This window comes from Petaurus breviceps, unplaced genomic scaffold (genome assembly GCF_028583685.1).
Source record: "Petaurus breviceps papuanus isolate PSGF00001 unplaced genomic scaffold, PetGlider_PUasm1.0 140, whole genome shotgun sequence".
Lineage (NCBI taxonomy): Eukaryota > Metazoa > Chordata > Mammalia > Diprotodontia > Petauridae > Petaurus > Petaurus breviceps.
Window position 1 is genome coordinate 50,256,685 of NW_027185698.1, and position 26,841 is coordinate 50,283,525.

A 26,841-nucleotide genomic window follows, 5' to 3' on the forward strand; every position below is an offset into this window, starting at 1 on the left:
CTTTACACTGCTATGTAGTTTACTTTATGTATCTGTAGCGGCAAACACACTGCATACCCAGGGTGTCTGCTAGCACAGGTTCTTAGATCTGCTTTACTAGGAAAAAGCAGTTCAAGGGGTCAATAATCTTCTTCAATTACATTCATTAGTTCAGGGAAAAGGTGAGCACTCTGAACTTCAAAGAAAATACAAAGAAAATGCAGAGAAAATACAAGTAGAGAAATGAATACCAACAGACAGGACTTCTGTCTGGGAAATTAGTACAGATCAAAAGACAGATCCAACTGTTTGACCAAGGCAATACATACATAGTTAACAGAGAGAGAAGCATGAACATCTAGGTTTTTCAAAGCCAGAGGGCTCCTTAATGGTTACCCAGAGTCTCATCTGATCAAATCACAGGAACATTCTTCCAATGAGTGAGCCCCAAAGCAAAATGCTAATGTCAGAGTATATATACCCTTTTTAGAACCAGAGGGCATCACAACCCTTGTGACTCAGTGCCTAATTAGAAATTAACAAAAGATGTGAAAGCCTTCCTACATGCAAGCCTCCCCTAAGCAGGCTTCCCTTAATGGGCTCCAGATGAGGTCTATTTATGGGAGAGGAAGATCTTATATTCCATTAACATTACAGCATCTAACAAGATTATTCTGAAATGGTTCTATAGGCTTCACCAAGCTTTATCCATAACAAAAAAAAAAAAAAGAAAAGTTAAGAAACCCTGGGCAAGATGACTTGTGAGGTTCTTTCCATTCCTAAATCTTAGGATTCTTTGGTCTTACCCTTTGTACTTTACAAGGTATTTTGTTTGAGCTTTATTTTGTTAGAGTACTTTGTTATTTCTACTTTTTTTTTTTACATATTTACCTTTGTTTTTACATTTACCATTTCCCACTAATGTATCCCTCCCCTTCTCCCTCTCAATGGACTATCCCTTAAACAAAGAGAGAGAAGAAAAAAAACAGTTCAGCAAAACTAACCAACATATTAGGAAAAGTCTGATATTATATGCAGGTTCCACACCCATATCCTCTCCCTTCTGCCAAGAATGGGGGTTAGGAGGAAGATACATTATTAGATCTTTGGGGCCAAGGTCGGTCATTGTAATTCTGCAGCGTTTCATTTCGGTCACTGTTATCTGTTTGCCCCTTTGACATTACCAGAGCAACTGTGCAGATGATTATTTTGCTTCAGTTCCCATAAATCTTCTCAGGCTTCCCTATATTGGTCACTCTAATACCATTTATCTCTTATGTTGCATATTGTGGTTATCTGCTTTTGTGTCTTATCTTCCTCCTAGACTTTAACCTCCTTGAAGGCAGGGACTATATCTTAGTGAAAGTCTGTGTCTTTCCCAGGACCTAGAAGGTACTTAATAAGTAGCTAACGCTGGCTTCCTCACGTCTTGCTCCTTGTCCTAATGGAGTCGGGACTTCTTTCAAAAAGCAGGTCTCATTGATAAGTCCTGGGGGAGATCCCAGGTTCACTCCCTTTTGGACGACCTCTTACTAACAAAACTCACCCATTTTTTATTATTCATAGTTCAGACTCCAGAGCTGACATCTGCCAACCTCATCTTCTATCTCTGGGGGTAGCTTCCTTTCATAGACTGCTATTCCCTGTATACTGATTACATGTAAGGTTGCTTCCTATTCCATGTCTGTGTGCATGCCTCTAGGGGTGCATGTATGTCTCTGTGTTTGTGTACATACATACACACATGTACACGATCCCATGATATATGTGTATGTCTAAAGGCAGGCACATCTAGACATCATGGTTTGCGAATGTTTTATTCTGTCTGTGTGTAAATATGTACCCAGGCTAGACTTCCTCTTCAGTGCCTGTAATGTAATGCCAAAAGAAAGGCAACTTCCCAAGGTTCAGAATACCAGCATAGGTGCTCTCCATTTTATTCAGTAACAAACCCAGAACAGAGAAGATCAAAACAATGACATCATTCAAAATACAGCATTTACTAAGTGTGATTAAATAATCTCCAAGTACTACCCCACCCCAGGACCTTCCAATCATTCAATCAATTACAAAGTCTCTGTTCTAAATACTTCTCCACCCCTAGGCTATACCTTAATTAAGTCCACCACAAAGCCCCTCTTCTCAAATGGAGATTAGTTTCCAAACATAAGGTCAAAAGTTCCCCACCCCTGGATCACAATTGAATCTACCCCAGAGTTACATCAAGTTTAAACTCAGCACTTAATACCCAAATGGAGGTCTTTTCTTCATCTTGACATGAGGCAAGTTCTCAGCAATCTTAGTTCCTGGGGAGACAAGGCTTAGCAAGGCCATAAGATACATTGCCAGTCCCTTCATGAATTCATCCTCTGTCTGTAGAACAGTCCTAGAACCCCTGAACACATTAGCAAAGCCCTCTCCCAGGATTTCTGTAAACATACAACAAGAAAATCCTTCTTCAGGGTTTCTGAACCAACAGAAAGGTTCCCAGACCCCTGCAACAACAGCACTGTCCTTCACCAGTGGACAGTATTCACTCTGTCTGAAGGACAGTCTCCAGACCCCTGCAACAACAGCACTGTCCTTCACCAGTGGACAGTATTCATTCTGTCTGCAGGACAGTCTCCAGACCCCTGCAACAACAGCACTGTCCTTCACCAGTGGACAGTATTCACTCTCTGTCTGCAGGACAGTCTCAGGGCTTCTTAGCGAACAGCCAGGTTCCAGGACTTCTTCAACAAAAGGACTGTCTTTCACCAGTGGACAAATCTGGCAAAACAACATCAAAACAGACAGACAAAGTACCAGCAAAACAGCCATGTCTCCTCAGTCCTTGGCAGCTCTGGGGGCAGGTCTCAAAAGTCTAGGGCAATTCAAAGCGGCCACCAGCAATTCTCTTAGTCTCTCTCTCTCTCTCCAAGAGGTGCTGCTTCCAAAAAAAAGTTTCTTCTGCCTCTCGTCTCTCCAAATCTACCAGCTCCTCCCAGTTCAGGACTTTCTTTTCACATCAACAAGTCCATCCCACAGGTGGGATTAACAAGCTCTGGGTTTTAACACAATCAATTTGAAAACCAAGCCAATACAGGGGAATCTTTAATTGCCATTACTATCACAGTGCCTCATTATGGAGTTTCGGATCAGCCTACCTTTAAGAATACTATGCTGGCGGAACATAGCTTATGCTCTTGTGGGTCTCACAAAGCTAAAAAGGCTTCCTGTGTGCACTAGCTGGAGGATTGCATGTCTGTCCTAAGAGGACAAGTCTGTCTTAGACAGGAGGCTCAGGCTGGCCACAGGCTGCTGAATTTGACCCAGCAAGGGCTTAAGGGCTACAAATTGTCACTGATCCAGTGCGAGGAGGACCAACAGCAAGAAAATCATGTCTCCTTGTCCTATTGACACAACAATATGGCCCCTTTTCCCCTTAAACATATTTGCTGGCTTCTAATATGGAAAAAAAAAATGAATGATTTTTTTTTGCAGTTTTTGAAAAATTTTATTTTAAGTTGCTTTACAGACACCTAGATGACACTATAGATAGAGCACTGAGCCTGGAGTCAAGAAAACCTGAGTTCAAATTCAGCCAGACACTTATTTAACTGTGTGACCTTGGGCAGGTCACTTAACCTCTGTTTGCCTCAGTTTCATTACATTATCAAATTTATTTACATTATCAAATGTAAAATGGGGCTAATAATAGCATCTACCTCTCAGGGTTGTTGAGGATTAAATGAGTTAATATTTGTGAAGAACTTAGCCTGATGCTTGGCACATAGCAGGAGCTTAATTTTAAATGCTTGTTTCCTTCCTTCCTTCCTTCCTTCCTTCCTTCCTTCCTTCCTTCCTTCCTTCCTTCCTTCCAAGGGGAGATGACCTTTTGCAATTGTGAAAGTAGTCCTTCTAGACAAAAACTACATTACAACCCATCCAAGGACTGTTACCACAGTGGATGAAATTATCTATTTTACTGTGTCTTTGCACAATTTGCTATATTTTATTTTTCCTTCAATAGGGGTCAGAGACTTTTTACTATTAGACTACGAGGTGTTTGGAGGTATTTGCAAACATGAAGATGTTACAAAAATGATTACGGTTTCTATTTTTCCTCCACAGGAACTAATTTAGAACAACTGGGTAAAGTAGAGAGATTGATATTGGACTATATAAAGGAAATTGGAAATTCACTGGAAGTGAATTGGGCATCCATATACATCTGAGAGAAAGTTGTGAACTATTAAGAATAGCAGCTTATTAAGGGAGCAGAATGTTATTTTTGCAGAGCGAGAGAGCAGGGAGCAGCTTGGCCAAGAAGCATCATGCCCCTGAAGGGGAGGGTGCTCTTGGGAAGGCTCTACCCACTTGAAGGATGCTGTGGTGGAGGAAGGGGTCTGAGCATGCACATAGGCCCATGGGCCCAATGGACAGACAAGTGACCATTCAGCCTGCAGGAGAGGTGAGCAGGGAATGTATTCTAGGCGTGGGGGATAGCCAGGGCAAAGACACAGAGATGGAAGATGGAGTGAAGGAAGAAGAAAAGAAGGTAAATTGTGGCTAGTTGGGGAAGGGCTTTAAATACCAAGCAGATGAGTTTATATATTTATCCTAATGGTAATAGGGAGTCACTGGAATTTCTTGAATTAGTATGTGACATGGTTGACCCTAATCTCCAAATCATTATTCTGTATTTCCTGCAACAGATCACTCAAAACCCAAAGATTTTTTTTTTTTGTCTTTTTGGAAGGGAGAAGGCAGGGCAATTGGGGTTAAGTGACTTGCCCAAGGTCACACAGCTAGTAAGTGTTAAGTGTCTGAGGTTGGATTTGAACTCAGGTCCTCCTGACTCCAGGGCCAGTGCTCTATACACTGTACCACCTGGCTGCCCTGAGATTTTTTTTAAAGTCCTTTACTTAACACGTATTTCAGCACTCATTTAAAAGCAGTTCAGAGGATAAGAACAGATGAAAGCCAGCAAGGGTGTTCTCTGTAGTCTCAGGGGCTCCCTGTCAGAGTCCTAAAAACTGCTTTTTACTGTTCTTGCCACAGCTGAGTCCCAGATCAATCTGCCTGCTTGGGAGGAAAATTAATCTCAACCCTCCCAGGTCCACACCTCAACTTCCAAATTTACAACAGTCCTTGCTGATGTTGGGGGAGAAGAATAGGGAGAGGAGGTAACTCCCACCTCCCCAGTTCCACCAAGATCCTGGACCACTTCACTGCTGCTTTAGGAAAAATCACTTGGGAGGCTTGTGGAGAATATACTGGAAAAGGGAAACGCTTGAGGCTGTGAGATCAGTTAGTAGACCATTGTAGTAGTAATTGGCAAGAGCTGAGCTGGTGTGGCTATGGGAATAGAGAGAAGGGGACAGAGAGAGACTGTAGAGGGAGAAACAAGGTTTGGCCATTGAATGGATATATGGGGTGGGGGAGAGTGAGGAGGCAGACAGCTCCGAGGTGGGCCGGACAGTCTGTTGGACAGAAAGGGGGTGGGTTTGGGGTTAAGGATAAGGAACTCTCTTTTGGAAGTCTGAGGTGTCTATGGGACATCCAGTTTGAATATTTAATAAGGAGATGCTTGAGGGCCTGGGGCTCAAGAGAGAGGTTAAGGCTGAAGGGGTGACATTTGACAAGCTTGCCTAGAGATACCCTTTTTTTAAGGGGTCGCACAACTCAACTAATACTTGCTTGGGGCGGGGAGATAATATGTCTGTATACATGCATATGTGTAGTGATGTATGTAATGTATCTTTTCAGTCTGAAGAGAGCTCATGGGACTGACATGTCTGGAAGCTATGAGGAGATAATACACATTTGTACTTAGGGGTTTACAAGGCACCGAACGAGCTATTTTTCAGTCCATTCTTTCTTGACAGATTTCTTTCCTCCTTCAGCAGTGGCAACAGCACCCAGGCTACAGGTTCAGGAATTGGGAGATCTGAGTTTAGCTCATCTCTGATCTCCTGGATCCTTTACAATAGACAGACCAACCTATGGGAAGGTTTCCAGGCTGAGAGCCCCATTCTGGGCTTAGCCAGGGTTGGGCTTTGGGGATTGTTACTGATCAATCGATTCTCTGAGGGCCAAGGGCACCTGCTAACTTTAGGTGGACTGTCTGTAAAATGGACACTTTGGCTACTAGGAGAGGTTGTGAAGCAGGTAAGACACAGGCATAAAGTTTGGTGTGTTTTCAAACATTTGTTGGAGTTTTAAATCCTATTCCTTCTAGCCTGACTGCCCTTAGGGAAGGGCTCAGGACTGTTCCTCTTCTGTCTCCCTCTAGTCTGAGTCTTGAGAGAGGGCCTGGGTCAGTCATGGATTACCCTCTTCAGCTAGCACTGCCTAGATTGGTGTGGGAAGTACGGGGCTGGGCACAAGGGTGAGGCTGGGTTGGGGGAAGTGTGATAACGAGTGGGCATGGAGTGATGGGGTATTTCACATTTTTTGGATGAGTTCATTTGAAACTCAAACAAAGAACTAAATACTCTCCTCCTGATTTTGTATTTAATCCAGCAAACCCTCTGGGCGTCCTCCTGGCTAATATGGGGTCTCCTGCACTTGTGAAAAAAGAGGAAGATATTCCAATAATGGTAAACCACAGCAGCTGAATCATGCCCCTCTCCCATAACAACTCAAACTCTGTGGCTGAGCAGTCACCATGATAACTTAGATCCAGCCCTAACCTTTCTCCTGACCTATAGTCTCACATGTCTAACTGTATTGTAGACAACTTGGACTGGATGTCTTATAGACATCTTTTAAACTCAACAAGTCCAAAACAGAACTCATGATTCACCCCACCTCCCCAGCCCTCCCCTCTTCCTAATTTCCCTTTTACTGTCCAGGGTCCCCCCCATCCAGCCCAGGATTACACCTGGGGCAAAGCTTGGGTGCCATTCTCTATTCCTCCCCCTCTCTCAGACTCTATATCAAATCTGTTGACAAGGCCTGTTAATTTTAACTTCACAACATCTCTCTCGACTACCCCTTCTCTGATACGACCACCATCTTGGTGCAGGCCATCTTCACCCTTGGACTACTATAATAGCTTTCTGGTTGATCTCTTGTTCTAAGTTTCTCCTCACTCTAATCCATCCTTCACTCAGCTAAAAGATTAATCTTCCTAACATGCAGGTCTGATCATATCATACCTCTACCTCCCCATTCAATAAACTCCAATGGTTCCTTATTACCTATAGGATCTTTGTCTGATTTTCAAAGCCCTTCATAACCTGGACCCTTCCTATCTTTCTAGACATCTTACCCCTTGCTTCCCTGTATATACTCTGTTGTCCAGTAACACTGACCTCCTTGCTGTTCCATCTCCCACATCTGAACTATTTCTACTGGCTCTCAGCCATACCTGGAATACTCTCTCTCCCCATCTCTGCCTTCCAGCTTCCTTGGCTTCTTTCAAGCCTGAGACAATGTCAGCTCTTCCAGGAGACTTTCCCAGGCCTCCTTAATCTTAGGGCCTTCCCTCTGAGATTACTCACAATTTGGCCTATTTATTTCTTATTTATAGATGGTTATTTGTTGTCTCTCTCCCATCAGACTCTGAGCTTCTTGAGAACAAAGACTGTTTTTTGACTTTCTTTGTATCCCTAGCACTTGGCACAGTGTCTGGCACATAATAGGCAGTTAATAAAATGCTTGTTGACTGACTGACCGTGAGCTCTGTATGTATGGACTTCTCCCCATGCATGCTCATATGTACCTTCCTGTGTGTGTCTTTCACCAGCTTGGATTCTACATCATCCCAGCTGGTATCGCCTGCCTCCTCTCCAGTGCCTGCATTTGGGAAAGCATCCCTCCGACTCCACCATCAGTGGGAGCTGCCACCTCTACCTCAGAGCCTTTTCTTTCAGGGATGTGGACTGTAAGTGTCTCTCAGGGCAGACATACCAAGAGCCCCCGAACTGGAACTTAGGTCATTGGCCTTGGAAACCAGGAATGAATAATTCAGGGAAAAATTCCAAAATCCTGATTGTCGGTCATATTTGCTTCACCCAGGCCATATCATGTTGGCCCTATTCGAGGGACGGGGAGATACCAAAGGATCAGCCCTGGCTCAAAGTCTAGTGTAGAGAGGAGGAGGAGGAGGAGAAGCCTTAGGTGCAAGCTTTGCCCTTAGGGAACTCACAATTGGGGTAGAAAGAGGGAAGAGGCTACAGGAGGAGGAACAAACTTGAGCCCTGCTATCAGGGGAACTCATAGTCTGCAGGGGAGAGAAAATTCCTACAAAATCACTACTTAGAGAAGAGTATAGGAGCCAAGACTGGAGTCTGTAGTTCTGTATTAGGAATTCAGGGAAGGAAACTATCAGTGCATGCTAGAGCAATAGAGAAAGGCTGCATAGGAAAGGCCTCTTTGTTAATTTATAACAGAGTATAGATCATTAACAGGGTAGAGAAAATCCTCCTCATGTTACCTTGCCCAAGGGTTTAGCCTTCCCTCTACAGAGCATTCACCAAGAGCTTGGCAAGCACAAGAATGAATTGGTTTTGATTTCACCTATCTCCCTGGTCAGTTCTGGGTTCTTAACATGGAGTAAAGGGTGGATACTAGTCACCTAAGAGCTGAACTGTGGGTAAGAGGGAAGCCTGACACCCAGACTACCACTAATTTTCTTAGTGTGACCTTAGCAAAGTGAACTCACTTATCTGTAACATGGGGGAATTGGGCTAATGTAGAGGTCCTTAACCTTTTTTGTAGCATGGTGCCCTTGGGTGGTCTGGTGAAGCCTATGGATCCCTACATATTACAGCCTACATTCATAACTGAAGGAAATGCTAAATTCAGAGGTTAATGGAAATAAAGATATAATTTGTTGTTTCATCCAAGTTCATGGACCCCCTCAAATCTACATGGAGCTGGGTTAAGAACCTGTGAGAAGTGGCTAGAAATGTTCCTGGGAACTCAAGGGGTAGGTTGGGGGAATATGTGATCCCTAATCAAAAGTCATAACTACTTCCATGCCTCCCTATCCCACCATCCTTAAGCCAAGAAGTAGGTGAGGATTTTGTCATGTTGCATGTTTCATATGAGAACCATGAGATATATTAATCATGTAGCTCTCATGCTATACACCATATATCATAGACACCAGGAATTCTCCTGGGCTTACATGTTACACATAATATATGTCCCATGAAGCCTCTCTCCTGTATAGTCTGCATTGTTTGGGAAAGCCATACATACTGTGATCCTTGCATGTGGCCTGAATTGGACATAAATATCACCAGTGGCATATGGCATGTGTGTCAGAGATGATAGCATGGCTGGCTTCCAGGTTTTGGCTGCCGCATGAATGGAGTCACACCATCTCCCACTCAGCACAGGTGCTGGTCAGGGATGTTTCTGGGAGCAGAGTCTTAGGACAGAAGCCTCACTGAGGTGCCTCAATCCCTGATTTTAGGCCTCACTGCCTCTTGGTCTTCTCCTCCAGCTCCTTCGGAACAAAGCATATGTCATCCTGGCCCTGTGCTTTGGAGGTGGTATTGGTGCCTTCTCGGCCTTCTCTGCCCTGCTGGAGCAGATTCTCTGTGTGAAAGGCTATTCCAATGTGAGTAGGGGATGATGAGTCTGGGGAGGAGTGGGAGGAGGAACATGATAAAGCTGTGTAGAAAATGACCTCCTGAAGGCCCTCCTTAAATGGAGAATCTTGGAGGAGTATGATAGATATTCTCCACTCTCTCCAATCAGAAGAAGGGGAAGCCCCAGGAACAAGGGTTACTACAGAAGTGTGGGATTCAGAGTTGACTCATTTTGCAGAATGATGAATTTCTGGAGATTAAGAAGTTCAAGAGAGTAGCCAAATGGGAAACATTAGACCTTAGAGCCAGAAGGGGCTTTCCTCTGCTCAAATTCTCTTAGTACACTTATATTTGTTGTTGTTGTTATATACAGATATATTTTATGTCCCTATCACATTGAACCTTAGACTTAGTTTATTCTATTATTGGACTTATTGAGTTTATTTATTAAACTGCAAGCTACTTGAAGCCAGGCTGTCATTTTTCACTTTTTGTCTTCTTATATGGTCTAGTACATGGTAGACCACTTATGATTGGTGTAGACTTGGATTATTGTTGTTTTTGAATATCTTCTCCTTTTTCAGATGGGAAAATAGATACTCAGGGCAATGAATGGGTCAATCAAGAAACATTTATTTAGCTATGTGCCAGGATCTGTGCTAAGTCCTAAGGATACAAAAAAAAAAGCAAAAACAGTTCCTTTTCCTCAAGGAGTTTACATTCTAAGGGGGAGACAACATATATAAGTCAGAGTAGATAAGATAAATAGCGATTGGATGCCAGGTAATCTTCGAGAGAAACACTTCAGCAGGTTGAAGCTAGGGAAGCAGAGGAGGCCCAAGAAAGGCATCCTCAAGGATGCAAGAACTGAGTCTTTAAGAAAGCCAGGAATTCTCAGAGTTGGAGATTAGAAAGGGAGAGCATTCCAGACATGAGGAACAGCCACCACAAAGGCAGAGGCAGGAAATGAGAGTGTTGTGTATAAAAACAAGGGGACCAGTGTCATTGGATCATAATGTGCATGGAGGGGAGTAAGACGCCAGAGAACTTGGAAGGGTAGGAGGGGGCTAGATGGAAAAGAGCTTTAAATGAGTAAGATGCTGGAGAACTTGGAAGGTTAGGAAGGGGCTAGATGATAAAGAGCTTTAAATGAGGAAAAGGGATTTTCTATTTGCTCCTGGAGGTAATAGGGAGCCTTTGGAGATCATCAAAAGTGGGTGGTGTTGGGAGGGTTGACATAATCAGACTTATGCTTTAGGAAAATCTCTTTGAGTGTTGAATAAATGGATGAACTGGAAGTGGGGAAAAACTTAAGACCAGTTAGGAGGCCACTGTAATAGTCCATGATAAAGGCCTGCATCATGGCGGTGGCTGGGGGAGTGGAGGCAAGGGCATATATGTGAGAGATGTAGAAAAAGAAATGACAACATATAGCCATGGATTGGATTATATGAGGTGAGCAAGAGAGAGGCTGGCGATGCCCTAGATGATAAAAGAGGTTTGGAAGAGGTGAGAGTTTGGGAGGAAAGATAATGAGTTTTGATTTGGACATGTTGACTCATCTTTTCTTAACCAATCCTGGAAGCCAGATCTTCTCTTTCTCACAGTCCAATATTCTGTCCACTGCATGGAACTGTCTTAAAAGGCCAGTCAATCTTACATCCTCCATGTCCCTTGAAGAGTCACTTAGATTTTGTAGGATTCAGTTAGACTCAACAAGCATTTAATTAGTGTCTACTATTGGCAGAGTCTTGTAAAATGTGGTTCTAAGAGTTCAGTCTAGTGGGGTTGAGGCAAAGGATATGGGACATGGACTAACTTTACTAAGACAAAGTAGAGAATGTAAGCATGCATAGGAGAGCTAGGAAGATGGACTTCAGTTTGCATCTGTACCACCCTGAGCCATGGTCAGACCAGACTTACACTCTGTTCTTTCAGATTTTATGCAATTCAACAAATATTCATTGACCACTTCCAAGTACTCAAGACTGTGCTATACCTCATGAGACTATATTTTGTAGAGAAGACACCAGCTTGTATAGGTAGAAAGACATTTCTCATCTGGGAACCATCCTATCACAGGTCCAACTTCTATCTTTCCTTTGTGTTAACCACAATTTCCTTGCATTATCCTTGGATGAGAGGTTGGTGATGAAATCTTTGGTCATGGCCACCCATGAAATAGACAGCTCATAAAATAAACCCAAACAGTCCCAGGTCTACACCACTACTTCCTTCCTTCTAACAGTCCTAGCAAGTGTTGGGGGAGTTGGGGGTGGGGCGGGGATCAGGATGAGATGGAGAAAAAAATTACAAAATGATCCTCAGTGCTCTGTGATCCCTTCTGTTTTTTTGAGTGGTGTTAGATTGGTATAAAAAGAGAGAATTTCAGTTTTAATTTTAATGTTAGTATTCTGAATATTTGTGAGATACTTGTCTAATGACCAGTGAGTATGTCCATACAATTGGAGGAACATTCTCACTATAAATGACACCAGAAAATAGAAGGAAGTTGCATCTAAAAGAAAAGACCCTCCCTCTAGTTGTCCTTGGAGAGGTAAAGTGCTGTTACTGTTTGCCCTTCATTCCCAAAGAAGACCATAACATCAGGAAGGTGATGCCATGGCATGCAGGTGAGCTGGATTTAAGTGAGGGAGGGCTGTGCAAAGTCACCAGCCTCACTTTCACCTCCAGAGCTATCTGGGTGCAGTGGCAAAATATAGATCAGCTTGACTGGAGATAGTCCAGGATGCAGTGGGGAGCCTTGGCCTTCTCAAACTAAGGTCTTTAACAGGTCTCAGTTTGACTGAGGCAAAGCCTATTCAGTGATTAAGGTTTAATAAGAGAAGCAAATAAAGGAGTGAGCAGGGTTGATGCCACTATATGCCGTAAGGAAGCAAGAAATTTCAGTTCTGATTCAGCATACGTTTATTGAATGTCTATTATATGCAAGGTGATTGGGATTCAAAGGTCAAAGTGAAAAAACCCCTGTCTTCAAGAAATTCACATTCTAGTGTACATGGTTGTGGTGTTAGGGATGGTGGGCTGTAGATGGGACATAGAATGTACACAGGAACTAGGTGACAAGGAGAGGGAAGGTCCTAGGGAAAAGCTGTGAGGAATCAGGGAAAGTGTCTTGTAGGAAGTGATGCCTGCTCTGAACCTTGAAGGACTTTGTGGATTCTGAAAGAGATGAAGATGAATAAAAGAGTCCATTCCAGGCAAGGGGAACAAACAGACTTTGAAAAGGCACAGAGACAGTCTAGGGAACGTCAACTTCAAGGACCAGCTAACAACCATGTTGGGCTGGGATTGTAGACTACATAGAGGAGAGTGCCTGGAATATTTTGTTGTTGCTGATTCGTTTCAGTCACAGCTGACTCTCTGTGACCCCATTTGGGGTTTTCTTGGCAAAGATACCAGAGTGTTTTGCCATTTCTTTCTCCAGCTCATTTTACAGATGAAGAAACTGAGGCAAACAGAGTTTAGTGACTTCCTCAAGGTCACACAGCTAATAAGTGTCTGAGGCCAGGTTTGAACTCAGGTCCTTCTGACTCCAGGTCCCACCCTCTTCACTGTGCTACCTAGTTGCCTTGCTGGCACAGAGAAGGAACTTAATAAATGCTAGTTGGCTTACTGATTAAGATGAAATATCTAGAAAGGTAGACTAGAGCCAGATTCACTGGGCTGAGTTTTTTTGTTTTACCCTATAAGTAAGAGGAAGATTTCTCACAAGTTAAGTGATATGACAATACCTCTCTTCAGAATATTGGTTTGGCAGATGAATGGAGGAGGATGACTTGGAAAAGGGAATGGCTGTTGGAAGGGAAGGAGGTAGGAAGTAGAGCAAGGAGGCATCTTCAGAAATAGGAAAGTCGCCCTCTATGGGCTCTGAAAGTGCAAGAATTACTTATCAGAGGACAATTCTTGGGCTCTTGGTGAACTTTTCCAGGAGCACAAGGGAGATGTGCAGAAAGTCAAATACAGTGTTTGCAAAGATAAGAAGCATGGTCCCTGAACACAGAATTATATATCCAGCAAACCCTAACATGATCAATGAAGATGAGAGATGAATATATGAGAAGCAAGTAGCCTTTGAAAAGTTTATAGAGAGATATATCCACTTCAAAGAAGTCTTTGAACTCTATAAGTCTTCTTCCCAAAAAGATAAACATTTAAAGCAAGTAAGAGAAAGCAATTGCAAAGAAAATAAGACCAAATCATTGAAGGTTCAGAACTGTATTTCAAAGAAATGGATAATCTAGGGTGGTAGGGAAAAAAAAAACCAAGAAACCAAGAGGGAGAAGAGAATGCAGAGAAGGCTAATCCCCATGGAAGCCCTGATCTTGATAAAGGGGATAGCTAAGGTTTTTTGTTGTTTTTCAGTCATGTCTGACTTTTTGTGACCCCATTTGGGGGTTTCTTGGCAAGGATACTGGATTGGTTTGCCATTTCCTTCTCAGCCCATTTTACAGATGAGGAAACTGAGGCAAACAGGGTTAAATGATTTGCCCAGGGTCACATGGCTAGTCTGAGGTCAGATTTGAACTCAGGAGGATGAGTCTCCTTGAATCCAAGCCCAGTGCTTTATCCACTGCACCACCTAATGGCCTCAAGCAGCAAATATTAACGCAATTGAATAAAAGGTATAGTCCCTTGTGGAAACTAAAATAAAATGACTTGTGAGTACCCCTAATAATGAATGAACATGATGCAAAAATACTAGTCACCAGTAGAATATGCAATTCTTTTTTTAAGTGATGAAATATTATTTATAAATAGAATCCATGGATAGTTTAAGACCAAGAAAATAGCATAATTTTCTCAACAACCACAAACACCCAAAGACAATATGATCACACAGAAGATGCAGAGAAAGCCTTTGAGGGAAAGTCTTCTTTTGGACGACTCATGTGGATTAAGAAAAAACAATGATGGGAATAGTAGGGTCTTTCCATAATATGAGAAGTAAATATTTGAAAGCATGAACTAATAATGTATGTAATGGAGAAATTGCCATTAAAAAGAGCTGTTAAACAGGGATTTTCACTCTTGCCACTGCAATTTAACAGTTTTAGAAATCTTAGCAGTGAAGCATGAAAAAGGAATATATATTCATAATGAAGAAGTTAAACTACCTCTATTTGCAAATGATACTATTGGGAATCTAGAAAACCTCAAACAAAAACCTCAAAAAAATTAATGGAGTTAATAAATGCTTTTAACAGAGTACTGGGTTATAAGTTAAACTCCCCTAAATCTGCATGCCTGGGTATTGACACTTATAATCAAGAGAAACTGATAGAAAAAAAAGAAGAAAATGCCTCTTGTTATAATGGCAAAAATATATCAAATACTTGGGCGTTATTTTATTGAACCACACTTTCTGAGATGGGGATCCTGGGAGCACAAGCTGGATGTATGGTCATAGATCAAGAGCTTGAAGGAACCTTGGAGGTCATTTAGCACAGTTTCCAGCTAAGTGGCACAGTGGATAGCATTCTGGACCAGGAGTCAGGAAGACTGGAGTTCAAATCCAGCCTCATATACTTAATAGCTGCATGATCCTGAGCAAGTCACTTAACCCTGTTTGCCTCAGTTTCCTCATCTGTAAAATGAGCTGGAGAAGGAAATGGCACAACTCCAGTATCTTTGCTAAGAAAACTCCAAATGGAGTCATGTAGAGTGAGGTCACAAAGTTGAACACAACTGAAACAAAGAAGCAACCACCACCGCCGCCGCCACCACCACCACCACCACCACCACCACTATCACCACCACCACTATCACCACCACCATCACCATCAGCACTTCATTTTACAGGAGGGAGAACGCTGGGACCCAGGGCATCCACACACTTCAGCAGTGACAATGAGTGGCCACGTTGGCTGTCACACATTGGCTTGGTCCTGTCTACTTTACAGTGGTGGATTCTACTTCACCATCACCATGGCTCCCTGAGGTCATTGTTGTTTCTCCTCCCACACTCTGGCATTTGCTTGGCCACAATCAGACTGACTTATGCAAGGAACAGGAATGGCAAGGGCTGGGCAGGCACAGCTGTCAGGACAATTGGCAGAAAGAATTTCCCTGGTCTCTTTGATGCAGGCTGGGGAGTCACTCTTATTCCACCCTAGAAGGCTGGGGATTTGCACATCTATTTTGATGGTTGGAGGTTTAATCAAATCTCCATCCCCAACTTGCACCCATCTCCTTGATCCTGGATAAAAGGTTTGCTAGAAAAGTCCAGGGAGATAAAATCTGTAGTAAACTGAGTCTGCAGAAATTGGCAGGTGTTTTAAGAGCTTCTCAGTCAGAGTTGGGGGATAGGAAAAGATGGCTTTTCTTACGGATATTTTCCAAATCTTTCCATCTGTATATATCCTTACCTTCTGCTGATGTTCCACTTGCCTTGAAAGGCGGCACAATATAGTGGAAAGAGCCCTGAGCTTAAAGTCAGGAGAGACATGGGTTCAGATCCTGCCTCTGATATCTGATCATAGGTTTTTGCAAAACCTTCAGCATTATATGGGTGCCAACTCTTGTTCGTCTCTGGAGAGGCTGACAGCACATGTTGGGCATGTTCAGGACTGTTTTTCCCTGGGTTCTTTCTCCCTTTTGGGCTCATGTTTGCCTCAGTGAGCTTCCTACAGTCCCAGGAAGTTGAACATAGAGAAGGTATTCAGTGAAAATATTCTTAGGCACAGCTAGTCAGCCTAATTCAGCTTGCTTTCTCAGGATGTGCTCATAACACAGGTTAGAAACTTTCTCACTTACAGGATATAGGAATGGGGAGAAAAGTCAAAGAAAGGGGGAGGGGATCTGGCAACTCAGACTGGTTCCTTACCCATTTAGTTCGATCATACCCTTTTCAGTCAGCAAAAATCCACCTTTTTTCCCTAGCTCTTCCCTGCCCCCCATCATCAAGAATAAAAAATATGTCATAAATATGTATAGTCAAGCAAAGCAAATTTTTGCATTGGTCATGCCATATAATATATATACATACATGTATCTCCATATTACATATATAAACATATGTATTGTGTGTATATACATATGCACACAGAGCAAACACCTATATAAACCTTTTACATAATGCAAATTTACCCTCTATTATGGGGAAAGGAATGAGGCAGGCAGGAAGGGGGCCACCAGTGGAAGGAGGGGGCAGGGACAGAAAAGCAAGAGCAAGAAGGGGAACATAAGGGTCAGAACCAAGAACAAGAAGGGAGTGGGGCAGACACACAAGGGCCAGGAAACAGACACAGACCAGATAGGATGGGTGACATACCAGGGCTGGGGCAGACACTGTGCCCAAGGACTGATGGATGGAAGATAGATACACAGAACAGTCACGCAGACAGGATGAGCATGGGCAAAGGTTTCCTCTCCCAGCAGGCTGAGGTCTCAAGGCAATCCCAGATCCCTCCCTAACCCCACCATGGTGTCAGTCTCTCCCAGGTCCATTCTTCCACTTTCACTTGGAGAGTTTTTGGGGGGGGGTTGCCTCAGGAGCCCCAGAACAATACTGTATAGTAAAATTAACATAGGTATTTTTTCTGGAATGAGGATTTCTTTCAGAATTTTTTACCTAAAGTCTTGATTTGCAATGTGAATTTACATAAAGCAAGAACTGCCTGTACATATTTCATTCTCCCCTTTGACTCACCTCTCTATCAGGAGGTGGATAGTGAGTTTCACCATTAATCATCATTGGGCATTCCTAATTGTTGTCTTCACAATATTATTGTCATTGTATATAAATTGTTCCTCTGGTTCTGCACACTTCACTCTGAAACTGGCCCCTTCATCATTTCTTTAAAGCATAATGGTATTCTATCACATTCATGTACCATAACTTGTTCAGCCATCCCCAGACTGATGGGCAATCTCTCAGATTCTACTTCTTTGCCATCTCACAAAGTTGCCGTAAATACTTTTGCACCTCCCTAAGAGTTTGCTTTGCTTAGTTTTAAACCCTTGTTTAACTTACCCTCCTTGAGGGAAATGAAATGCAAGTTCTTTCTTTCTTTTTCTTTTTTTGGAGGGCGGAAGATAAGGTAATTGGGGTTAAGTGACTTGCCCAAGGTCACATGGCTAGTTTTTGTGTTAAGTGTCTGAGGCTGAATTTGAACTCAGGTCCTCTTGACTCCAAGTCCAGTGCTCTATTCACTGCGTCACCTAGCCGCCCCATAAGTTCCTTCTTGAGGGAAATGAATTTCTGTATCCAGCTGTGTGTGTTTATGTTCTTCCCTCCTTTGGTCAGTTCAGATGATAGTGATGTTCAGGTACTCTCTCCATCCCTTGCTCTGTTTGTATAGTCTTCTACTTGTGTACCCGAATTATGTAAGATAATTTCTCCTGACTTTTAATGCGAAGTTTCTCGAGGCTCCTGGTGTCAGTGGGGTCTCTGGGATCATAGCATCTGTAGGAGTCTTTGGGAAGGAAGTTATAGGGAACAGTAGGTGTATATATATATGTAGAATAGTATATATAACAGTAGTTATAGGGGAGGGCCTTGAGGCCATGGAATATACTCTTGGGTATGAACAGGTATCTTTCAGTACTGTTATGGGAATTTCCTGACACCTACTTTTTGCTTCTGTTTCCTTCTCCTTCCTGGGCATGAAGCCAAAGCATGTCCTGGGAGTCTATCAGGGAGCTCCCTGGTCTCTGAGCCCATAGACATGACCAAATCCATGTATGTTTTGGCCATATACAGGAGTTTACAGGGGAATGATCAGTTCAGTTGGGTCTGGTGGGGGTGTGTGTGGCTGGGATTCAGGAGCCCTGGGTTCAACCTTAGGTTTGGTCACTAACTTTCTGTGTGACCTTGAGCTAGTCATTTAATTCTGTTTCTGATAAATATCTACCAAGTAGGTATGTGCAAGGAAGTCAGTCTTTCCAGACCTCAGTTTTTCCTTTTCTCTATAATGATGAAGATGAGACGCAGCTCATCACAGAATGAATATCTACTATGGAAGATGATGGCTTTGTCCAGGTCCCACCCTTCCCAGATGCTCTGTCTACCTCTCCTGTGAAGATGGGGTGAAATGGGGATGGTGACAGTAATCACTGTTAGTGACACTGGTTCTCTTCCTACTCTCGGTTGTTTAGAGTGCTTTGCATATAGTCAGTACTTAATAAATGCTTATTGGAATGAGTAGCATTGGTGGTGATGGATATCATGATGATGGTGGCGATGGTGGTGTTCTGAAATAATTTTTTTCTGATTATCCTCTTAAATCTCTTCTTAAAAGAGGGTATCAAAAAACATCTGACTGATAATAGTATAGGGTCTCCACTAGGAGAGGGTCGATCAATGTTTGTTGAATCGAATAGCCATCACAGAAGTGATGACTGGTAGCTCTCCATTGATAAGTGTATTGATGGGTCCTAGGGACAAAACCAGAGACCTCCCCACCATATTTTGCCATGACATTCCCCATACTGATGGCAAGATGGCTGGTAAGATCTGCTCTGTGACCTCTAATGGCAGTTTGACTTTTTTCTTTTTAAGGAATTTTCTGGCCTCTGTGGAGCCCTCTTCATTGTGTTTGGGATTATTGGTGCTTTTGTCCTTGGCCTCTATGTGGACAGGACCAAACAATTCATTGAAGCCACCAAGGTCGGTTTTTGTCTGACTACATTAGCTGCCATCGCTTTTGCACTGGTAAGTGTCCATCCTATATGTTTTGCATGATTTCACATGTATAATGGATACATTGCTTTTCTTCTCAATGAATGGGGGAGGAGCTAGAGAGAGGGAGAGAATTTGGAACTCAAAGTAAAAAAATGAATGTGTGTCTACCCTAGGCCATAATGGGGACAGAGGGATCATTGAAATCCTGTTGATCAAGACCAGCCCCTAGGGTGGGACTTGGGTATGGTTTTCTTCTTTACATCTGGGGAAAGGGAACCCATTGGGCAGGTAATGAACCTGGGAAGGAATCTTCTCAAATTCATGACCAGGATAAGAGAGAGAGTGGATAGGATAGGGTATAAGGATATATTATGGGCCTAGCCAGGAAGAGACTTCAGAGGCTAAGCCTAAAGAGATGAGTCAGTGGCCCCAAATGTGGTGATAACACTCCTCAGATTCAGGTTACCAAGGGGCTGGTGAAAGGGTGGTGCTACAGGCAGGGGAGAGAAGGAGAAAAGGTAATGCTGGGATATGGACAATAGGGATAGAGGGATTTGTTGTCATTGAGTTATTTTAGTCATGTCCAACTCTCCCTGACCCCATTTGGGGTTTTCTTGGCAGAGATACTGTAGTGGTTTGCTATTTCCTTCTTCAGATCATTTTACAGATGAGGAAACTGAGGCAAACATAATTAAGTGACTTGCCCAGGGCCACACATCTAGTAAGTGTCTGAGGCCAGATTTGAACTCAGGAAGATGAGTCTTCCTGACTCCGCACCCAGTGCTCTATCCACCATGGCGCCACCTAACTGCCCTATGTAGAACATTAATAACTCATTCTTACAACAGCCCAATGAAGTTGGCAAGGCATAGATTATCACAGAACTATGCAGACCTTTCCCCTCCCCTTCCTTCAAAGTCTCAAAAGATTTCTAAAGGGGTCAAGAGTTGTTTGGTTCAACCTCTGTCTGATTGAGAGTCCCCTTCACTACTCCTGATAAGATCATGGTCATTTAATTCCTCACAACCCTGGCTTCCCCGTTTGTAAAATGGGGAAAGGGAATAAGGATTTTCTGAGTGCCTACTATTAATGCCAGGCCCCTTTAAAGAAACACTTTACAAATATCACTTCATCTGATCCTCCCAACAAGCCTAGGAGGCAAGAGCTTTTATTATCCACATTTTACAGTTGAGGAAACCGAGGCAGACAAAGGTTAAGTCACTTGCCCAAGGTTACATAGCTAATTAGTGTCCAAGGTAAAATTTGAACTCAGGTCTTCCTGACTCTGGGTCCAGCGCTTTATCCACTGCTACATCTTGCTATGGTTGTTATATTGATAGGGAACTTGCCACCTCCCAAGATAGACTTTTGGGTAGCTGCAGTTTTTAGGAAGTTCTTCCTAATTTAACTTTGCATTTCCCTGATTGGTTGAGGATTTTGAACTCTAATTTTTCCAGTGATGATTAATAGTTTGTGTTTCCTCCTTTAGAAATTATCCATGTTCTTTGGTTATTTATCCACTGACAGGCATGGAAGCACCTGGTGAAGATCGGGGGAATATTGGGTTATTACGCTGCTAAATTTGTGCCAGTGCCTGCTGGAGCCAATACATCAGGTTCCCCTCAGAAATATTTATGAAGAAGGATTTTTCTTTCATTCTTTTTTTTTTAAAAGGTTTTTTGTTACTTTTAAAAGAAAATCAAAATCACTTCCCAATGACTCTCCTGCAACACAAAGGACAGATTGGCGCTAAACTTCTTGAGAGCATTGTCTGGGCCTGCCAGCGCCATCTTTCTCACCATCCTCTTCTCTTCTCAACCCCTTGTCCTTCATCTTCTTTTTCATTGCTCCCTCCAAGGCTAGATCAGAGACCTCCTAATCACCAAATGCAGTGACCGCCTCTCCATCCTTGTTCTTCTTGACCTCTCCTAGCATTTGAAAAGATTCATCACCTTCCACTCCCAGGATTTCCTCTCCTTCCTTGACTCTCTGGATTCTCCTGCTTTTAAGGCCATGTTTTTCCCCTCTCTCTCCTTTGCTGTCCACAAGGACTTCTCCCCAATCTATTTGTTTTCTTTCTTTTTTTTTATTTCGGATACCTTGAGTTTTTTGTGGTTGTTTTGCAAAATCCCTTTATTTTTACATAATTGAGCCTATCTATTTTGTTTCCAGGATAGCTAGGGTGGTCCAGTGGATAGAGTGCTGGGCCTGGAGTCGGGAAGATTCATCTTCCTGAGTTCAAATCTATCCTCAGACACTTATTAACTTCATGATTCCTGGCAAGTCACTTAACCCTGTTTGCCTCAGTTTCCTCATCTATAAAATGAGCTGGAGAAGGAAATGACAAACCACTCCAGTGTCTTTGCCAAGAAAACACAAATGGGGTTACACAGAGTCAGACACAGCTGAACAGTAACAAATTGTGTTTCCAAAACAAAGTCCTTTCATTTGTTCAGTAAACTTTTCCCTTCTTTCAATTGAGATCAACGCACCATTCCTTCTTTTTAACTTCTTATAACTTGAAAAATATTTAAATAATTGGTCCATTTGGAATTTATTGTTGCAAAGGGCAGGTCAGTCAAAAATATTTATCCTATACTATATTATACTAAGCTATACAATACAATAATATATAATATAACGCATCATACTATGTGCCAGGCACTGTGCTAAGCATTGGGGATACAAATATGAAAAAAAGAAGACAGTCCCTGTCCTCAAAGAGCTTAAAATCTAATGGGGGAAGACAGCACCCAAAAGGAAGCTGAAAAATGTGTATATGGGTTAATACTATATTTTCTGATATATGGATATCAAGTTATTCCAAAAGTTATTATTGAATCTGGTTCCTTTCTCCAGTATTTTGTAGTTGGATTTATCAAACACTGATATTTTTTTATCTATCTTGTTCTACTTCTGGATTTTCTATTTAGTTCCGTTGATTGTTTTTCTCTTTTTCATATTCAGTGTCTGATAGTTTTTGTTATCACTTTAGAGTCTATTTTGAAATCTGCTTGAGCAAGTCCCTCCTTCCTCAACTTTTTCATGTTTTGCCTTTATTTTCCTGTATTGGTTTTCCACATAAATTATATTACCATTTTATTTATTTCTATAGAACAGCACTGGTATTATGATTAGCGTTGCAATGAACCTACTTTATGAGTTGAAAGAAAAATCATAGATGTCATCATTGCTGATTCCAAGGAGTCTCAGAACATGGTAGGGAGGACTTCCTTCTTGAGGTCCAGTCATCCAAAGGGATTGGCCCAGCATTCCACATGGGCATAAAAAAGGGGAAAAACCTACCTATTCCCCAGATGGTGACATGCACTTAGTTGGATAGTCTATTTTGCTAGTTTCTCAGGGCATCTAGCTTGAACAGGTACCTTATCTGTCAGGAGTTCTTAAACTAGGGTCTCTCAACTTATTTTTCATTTTTAAAATTTGGTATCTCTATTTCAGTATACTTAGTTTCCTTTGGAATCTTCTGTATTTTTTGTTATACATTTAACAATTACATTTTTCTGAGAAGGGGATTCCTAGGCTTCACCAGGCTACCAAAGTGGTCCATGATAAAAGGTTAAGAACCTCTGTTACAGATGGACAGTGGGCTCGAAATTTAATAATGATCATTATAATATTAATAGCTAGCATTTATATAATTCATGAAATGCTTTGCAAATATTCTCTATTTTGAGCCTCATAATAATCCTGAGAGGTAGGCGCTATTATTATCCACATTTTATAGATATTGGTAATAACAACTAACATATACCAAGAACTATGATTACTATGTGTGTTAAGCACTGTGCTAAGCCATTTACAATGGGTGCTATTATTATCCCCATTTTACAGATTAAGAAACTGAGGCACAGAGAGATTAAGTGACTTGCCCAGGGTGATACAGCTAGTATCTGAGGCAAGATCTGAATTTAGATCTTCCTGACTGAAAGTCACATGCTCATCTACTTCACCACTCACTTTGGATATGTGGCAAAGTGAATTCTTTTTTTTCTTTTCTCTCTTTCTCTCTCTCTGTCTTCCTTCTTTCCTTCTTTTCCTTTCCTTTCCTTTCCTGTCCTTTCTTTTTTTATCAATCTACTCAACAAATATTAATCTTCAGGTAAAGGTTGGATGATGTGGCCACCGAAGTCCCTTCCAACTCTGAAATTCTGTGACTCTGTATCCATGCATGCCTCCACTGTCTTTTGAGTTATCAACAGTTTTGATTTTTTGGAGACTACAATATTCCATGATTTGTAGCCATGTGGCATTCCTGAAAGAATATAGGTATTAAAAAGAAAGGGTTTATGTGTCAGGAGGTGGCTTATGGTCATTGAAGATACCACACAGTTTCTCAAATATGATCCAGTCTATTCTCTTTATACTGTGCAATTCTGTGCCTAGTTTTACTAACTTATGTGCATCATATCTTCTCTACAGGATAATTAAACTCAATTCTCTCTTAAACTTTCTCAAAGATGAAAGTTTATTCATTCACTCTTTCAGGAAAGATGTTCTCCTAGTCTTTTCTCTTTGTGCCTTCCATAGTCTGATCATCTAATCCAGGTTCCCCACCCCTGGTCTAATCTTTCCAGATGACAGTTAAACTATAATTCTCTCTCTTTCCTTCAAGTATAGTAGCAAAATATCCAAGGTCTGTGTGATAAAACAAATCTTGCCAAACTAGAGCGGTGTCGTTTTTAACTCCCTAGGGTATAGCCCAAGGTCATGACGTTCCAAAGGTTGACTTTGAAGTATGACTTTTTTCCACATGAATCCTTTGACCTTGTTTTCATCTAAAATGCTGAGATTTGCTGGAGAATTGATTCTGGAAATAAAACTTAATTCTCATGACTTTTCTAAATGTTTTGCTCCAACTTCTTTGGATATTTCTGTTTCTTGAAGGAAAACATTGTTGTGACCATAATTGATGCTTTTTGACAAGTGATGTCTTTCTTCCTTCTGGCAAATTCAAGGACTTTTTCTTTGTTGTTTTGAAATTTGACGATGAACAGACTGGGCTGGTTGAATTTTGAATTTCTCTGTTGGGATGCCATAGATTTGATTTGCAGAGTGAGATGTTAGGGAAAAAATAGTTCTGGGAAATATACTTGTGCAAGTTCCTGGAAGCCTTTTTTCTTTTATTTCTTTCCAGGACCCTGAAATCCATCACTTCCCAATCTTCTTCCAACTGGGTGCTTTTCTGAGCTTGTTTTGTCTTTCTAGCTCTTTATAGGTCACTGTCTTCTACTACCCTAAGTTTACTTTTAGTGCCCAGATTCTCTGTGCTGTTCTCTATCTGGCTGAATTTTGTCATCTCTTCCTGAGATTTTGGTTGTCTGTGTTCACATTAATGCCTCTCTGGGTTTTTATTTGCTGCTTTTAGCACTTCCTTAAATTCTTTAAGTATATCTATTATCCCTTTGGTCAGCACTTAACACGGCATTTGGCCCATAACAAGGACCTTGGAAATTATTACTGGTTGTCTGATAGTATTTCTCAGAATTGTTGTTGCTGTTCAGTTTTTTCAGTCATGTCTGATTCTGTGACCCCATTTGGCATTTTCTTGGCAGACATACTGGAGTGGTTTGCCATTTCCTTCTCCAGCTCATTTTACAGATGAGGAAACTGAGGCAAACAGGGTTAAATGAATTACCCAGAGTAACTGGTAGTAAGTGTCTGAGGCTGGATTTGGACTCTGGAAAATGAGTCTTCCTGACTCCAGGCCTGGCACTCTCTCCATTATGCCACCTAGCTACATATATATTTTCTACTGTTTTTTCTTTGGAGGCAATAAGGTTAAGTGACTTGCTCAAGGTTGCACAGCTAGTAAGTGTCTGAGGTTGGATTTGAACTCAGGTCCTCCTGACTCCAGGACCATTGCACCACCTAACTGCCCCTGTTTTATACTACTCCTGCAATTTCCATTTGCTTTTCTCCTGTTTCTTTTGATAAACTCCATAATGTGTGCTTTATTGTGTCAGAACCATCCTTCAGATTTCTCATTGTCCCTTTGCTTAGTTTTAACATACTTGAGTGAATTTCTAACCATTTTGTTTCATTTTGGAGTTTCTGTTTCAGTGGAATCGTGAGGGCAGACTCCTCTGTGGCCTTTGACCTACACCTACCTTGAAGGCCATCCCTTATTATATTGAGACAAAATATGCCTCTCTAAAACTGGTACCTTTCCCCCCTACTTCTGGAATAATCTTATCTCTTTTCTCTGTTAGAGAACTTCAGATATTTGAAAAATTATTATGCTGCTATGAAATGTTCTCTTCAGGCTAAACTGCAGGCTCCACTTCCTTTAACTGATACTCCTATAGTACACAATCAAGTTCCCTTATCATCCTCTGGATGCATCCCACTTTATCAATATCCTTACTAAAATGTCCTTCTGAGAATTAGACACAATGGATCCAGAGATAGGCTGGCTCAGGGTGAGAGTATGGCAGGGCTGTTGATAGCACAGATGTGATGTAAGCTTCCTGAGAGCAGGGATTGTTCCATTCCTCTTTGTATCTCCGACATCAGCATCTAGCACAATGCTTAATAAATGTTTGTTGGTTGATTGCATAGCTGTCACTTTCTTCATTCTGGCTATTATGCTTCTATTAATAGAGCCCAGATTTAGGCTCTTTTAATAGACATGGGCTACTGTGGCACATTTTTGACATATCAAGCATCCAGTTTATTAAAACCTCTGGTTCTTTCATTTTGGAATTATTATCTAGCCCTGCTTCCCTCATTATGTTATTTATGCCATTGAGGGTCTTTTTTTAGGATTCTTCATTTATCTCTATTAATTCCATCTTACTAAATTAGGTCTACATTCTGGGCTACATTGATCTTTTTAAAACTTTTTAATAAAACAAGTGCTACTGAAACTTTTCTTGAGAAGAGCAAGTATTTAGACATATAAATAGCAACAAAAGATTTTTTTAAAAGAGCAAACAAAATAAAACCAAAAAGAGATTAACAGCATATGTGCTCATCTTTTTCTTTTATTTGCTGATTCTTTACTCTAAACTCCAAGCTATATATACTTATGTTAGCACAATAAGAACCAAGCCATCCCTCCCATTTTTGAAATCCTTTTAAAAATCTTTTTTATGTATTTACCATGGATTTATTGTAGTTATTGCCATGCTTATTTACCTATCTGTAGTCGGTTTATTTCTTCCCTTCATATAAGTTCTCTCATTTCATATGAATTACGTGTGTGTCTTTTTATATCGATATTCTCATGTTTCTTTGAATTCTTGACATTTGCCATTTCCTATGAACACAATCATATTCTGCAACACCTAGCTTTTGTTTCTAGTTTTGAGGGGTTTAGGAGGGATGTTACAAATAGTGCTGCTCGGAATATTTTTCATATTCATAGTTCTTTTTTCTCCATCAAGGATCTCCTTTATCAATAGCCCCAGTAGTGACCTCATTGGGTCAAAGGATATGACATTTTAGTAATTCTTATTTATAATTCCATATAGTTTTCCAGAAAGGCATCAAGACTGGAATCGCATACCTGTTTTATCACAATTGCCACAGCATAAATTTATCATCTTTTATTCTAAGAATCTTATTGAAATCATTTTGGATCCCAGTTCTTTCATTTGGCTTATTAGTTAGTTTGACTCAGCTTTGTGTCACCCTGCCAGTTTGGTGAGGATAGCATCTATG

At 41.5% G+C, this 26,841-nt stretch overlaps 1 protein-coding gene across 3 annotated transcripts in view; it reads left to right on the forward strand.

Moving 5' to 3' along the window:
- SLC49A3 (solute carrier family 49 member 3) overlaps window positions 1-26,841 on the forward strand; it is a 60,348-nt gene that overhangs the window by 21,561 nt on the left and 11,946 nt on the right. For all 3 annotated transcript variants that reach the window (XM_069072641.1, XM_069072624.1, XM_069072633.1), the window contains exons 4-7: window positions 6,487-6,563; window positions 7,715-7,852; window positions 9,422-9,538; window positions 19,033-19,185. In XM_069072641.1, the coding sequence (XP_068928742.1) occupies window positions 6,487-6,563; window positions 7,715-7,852; window positions 9,422-9,538; window positions 19,033-19,185 (485 nt within the window). The remainder of the gene's footprint in view (window positions 1-6,486; window positions 6,564-7,714; window positions 7,853-9,421; window positions 9,539-19,032; window positions 19,186-26,841) is intronic.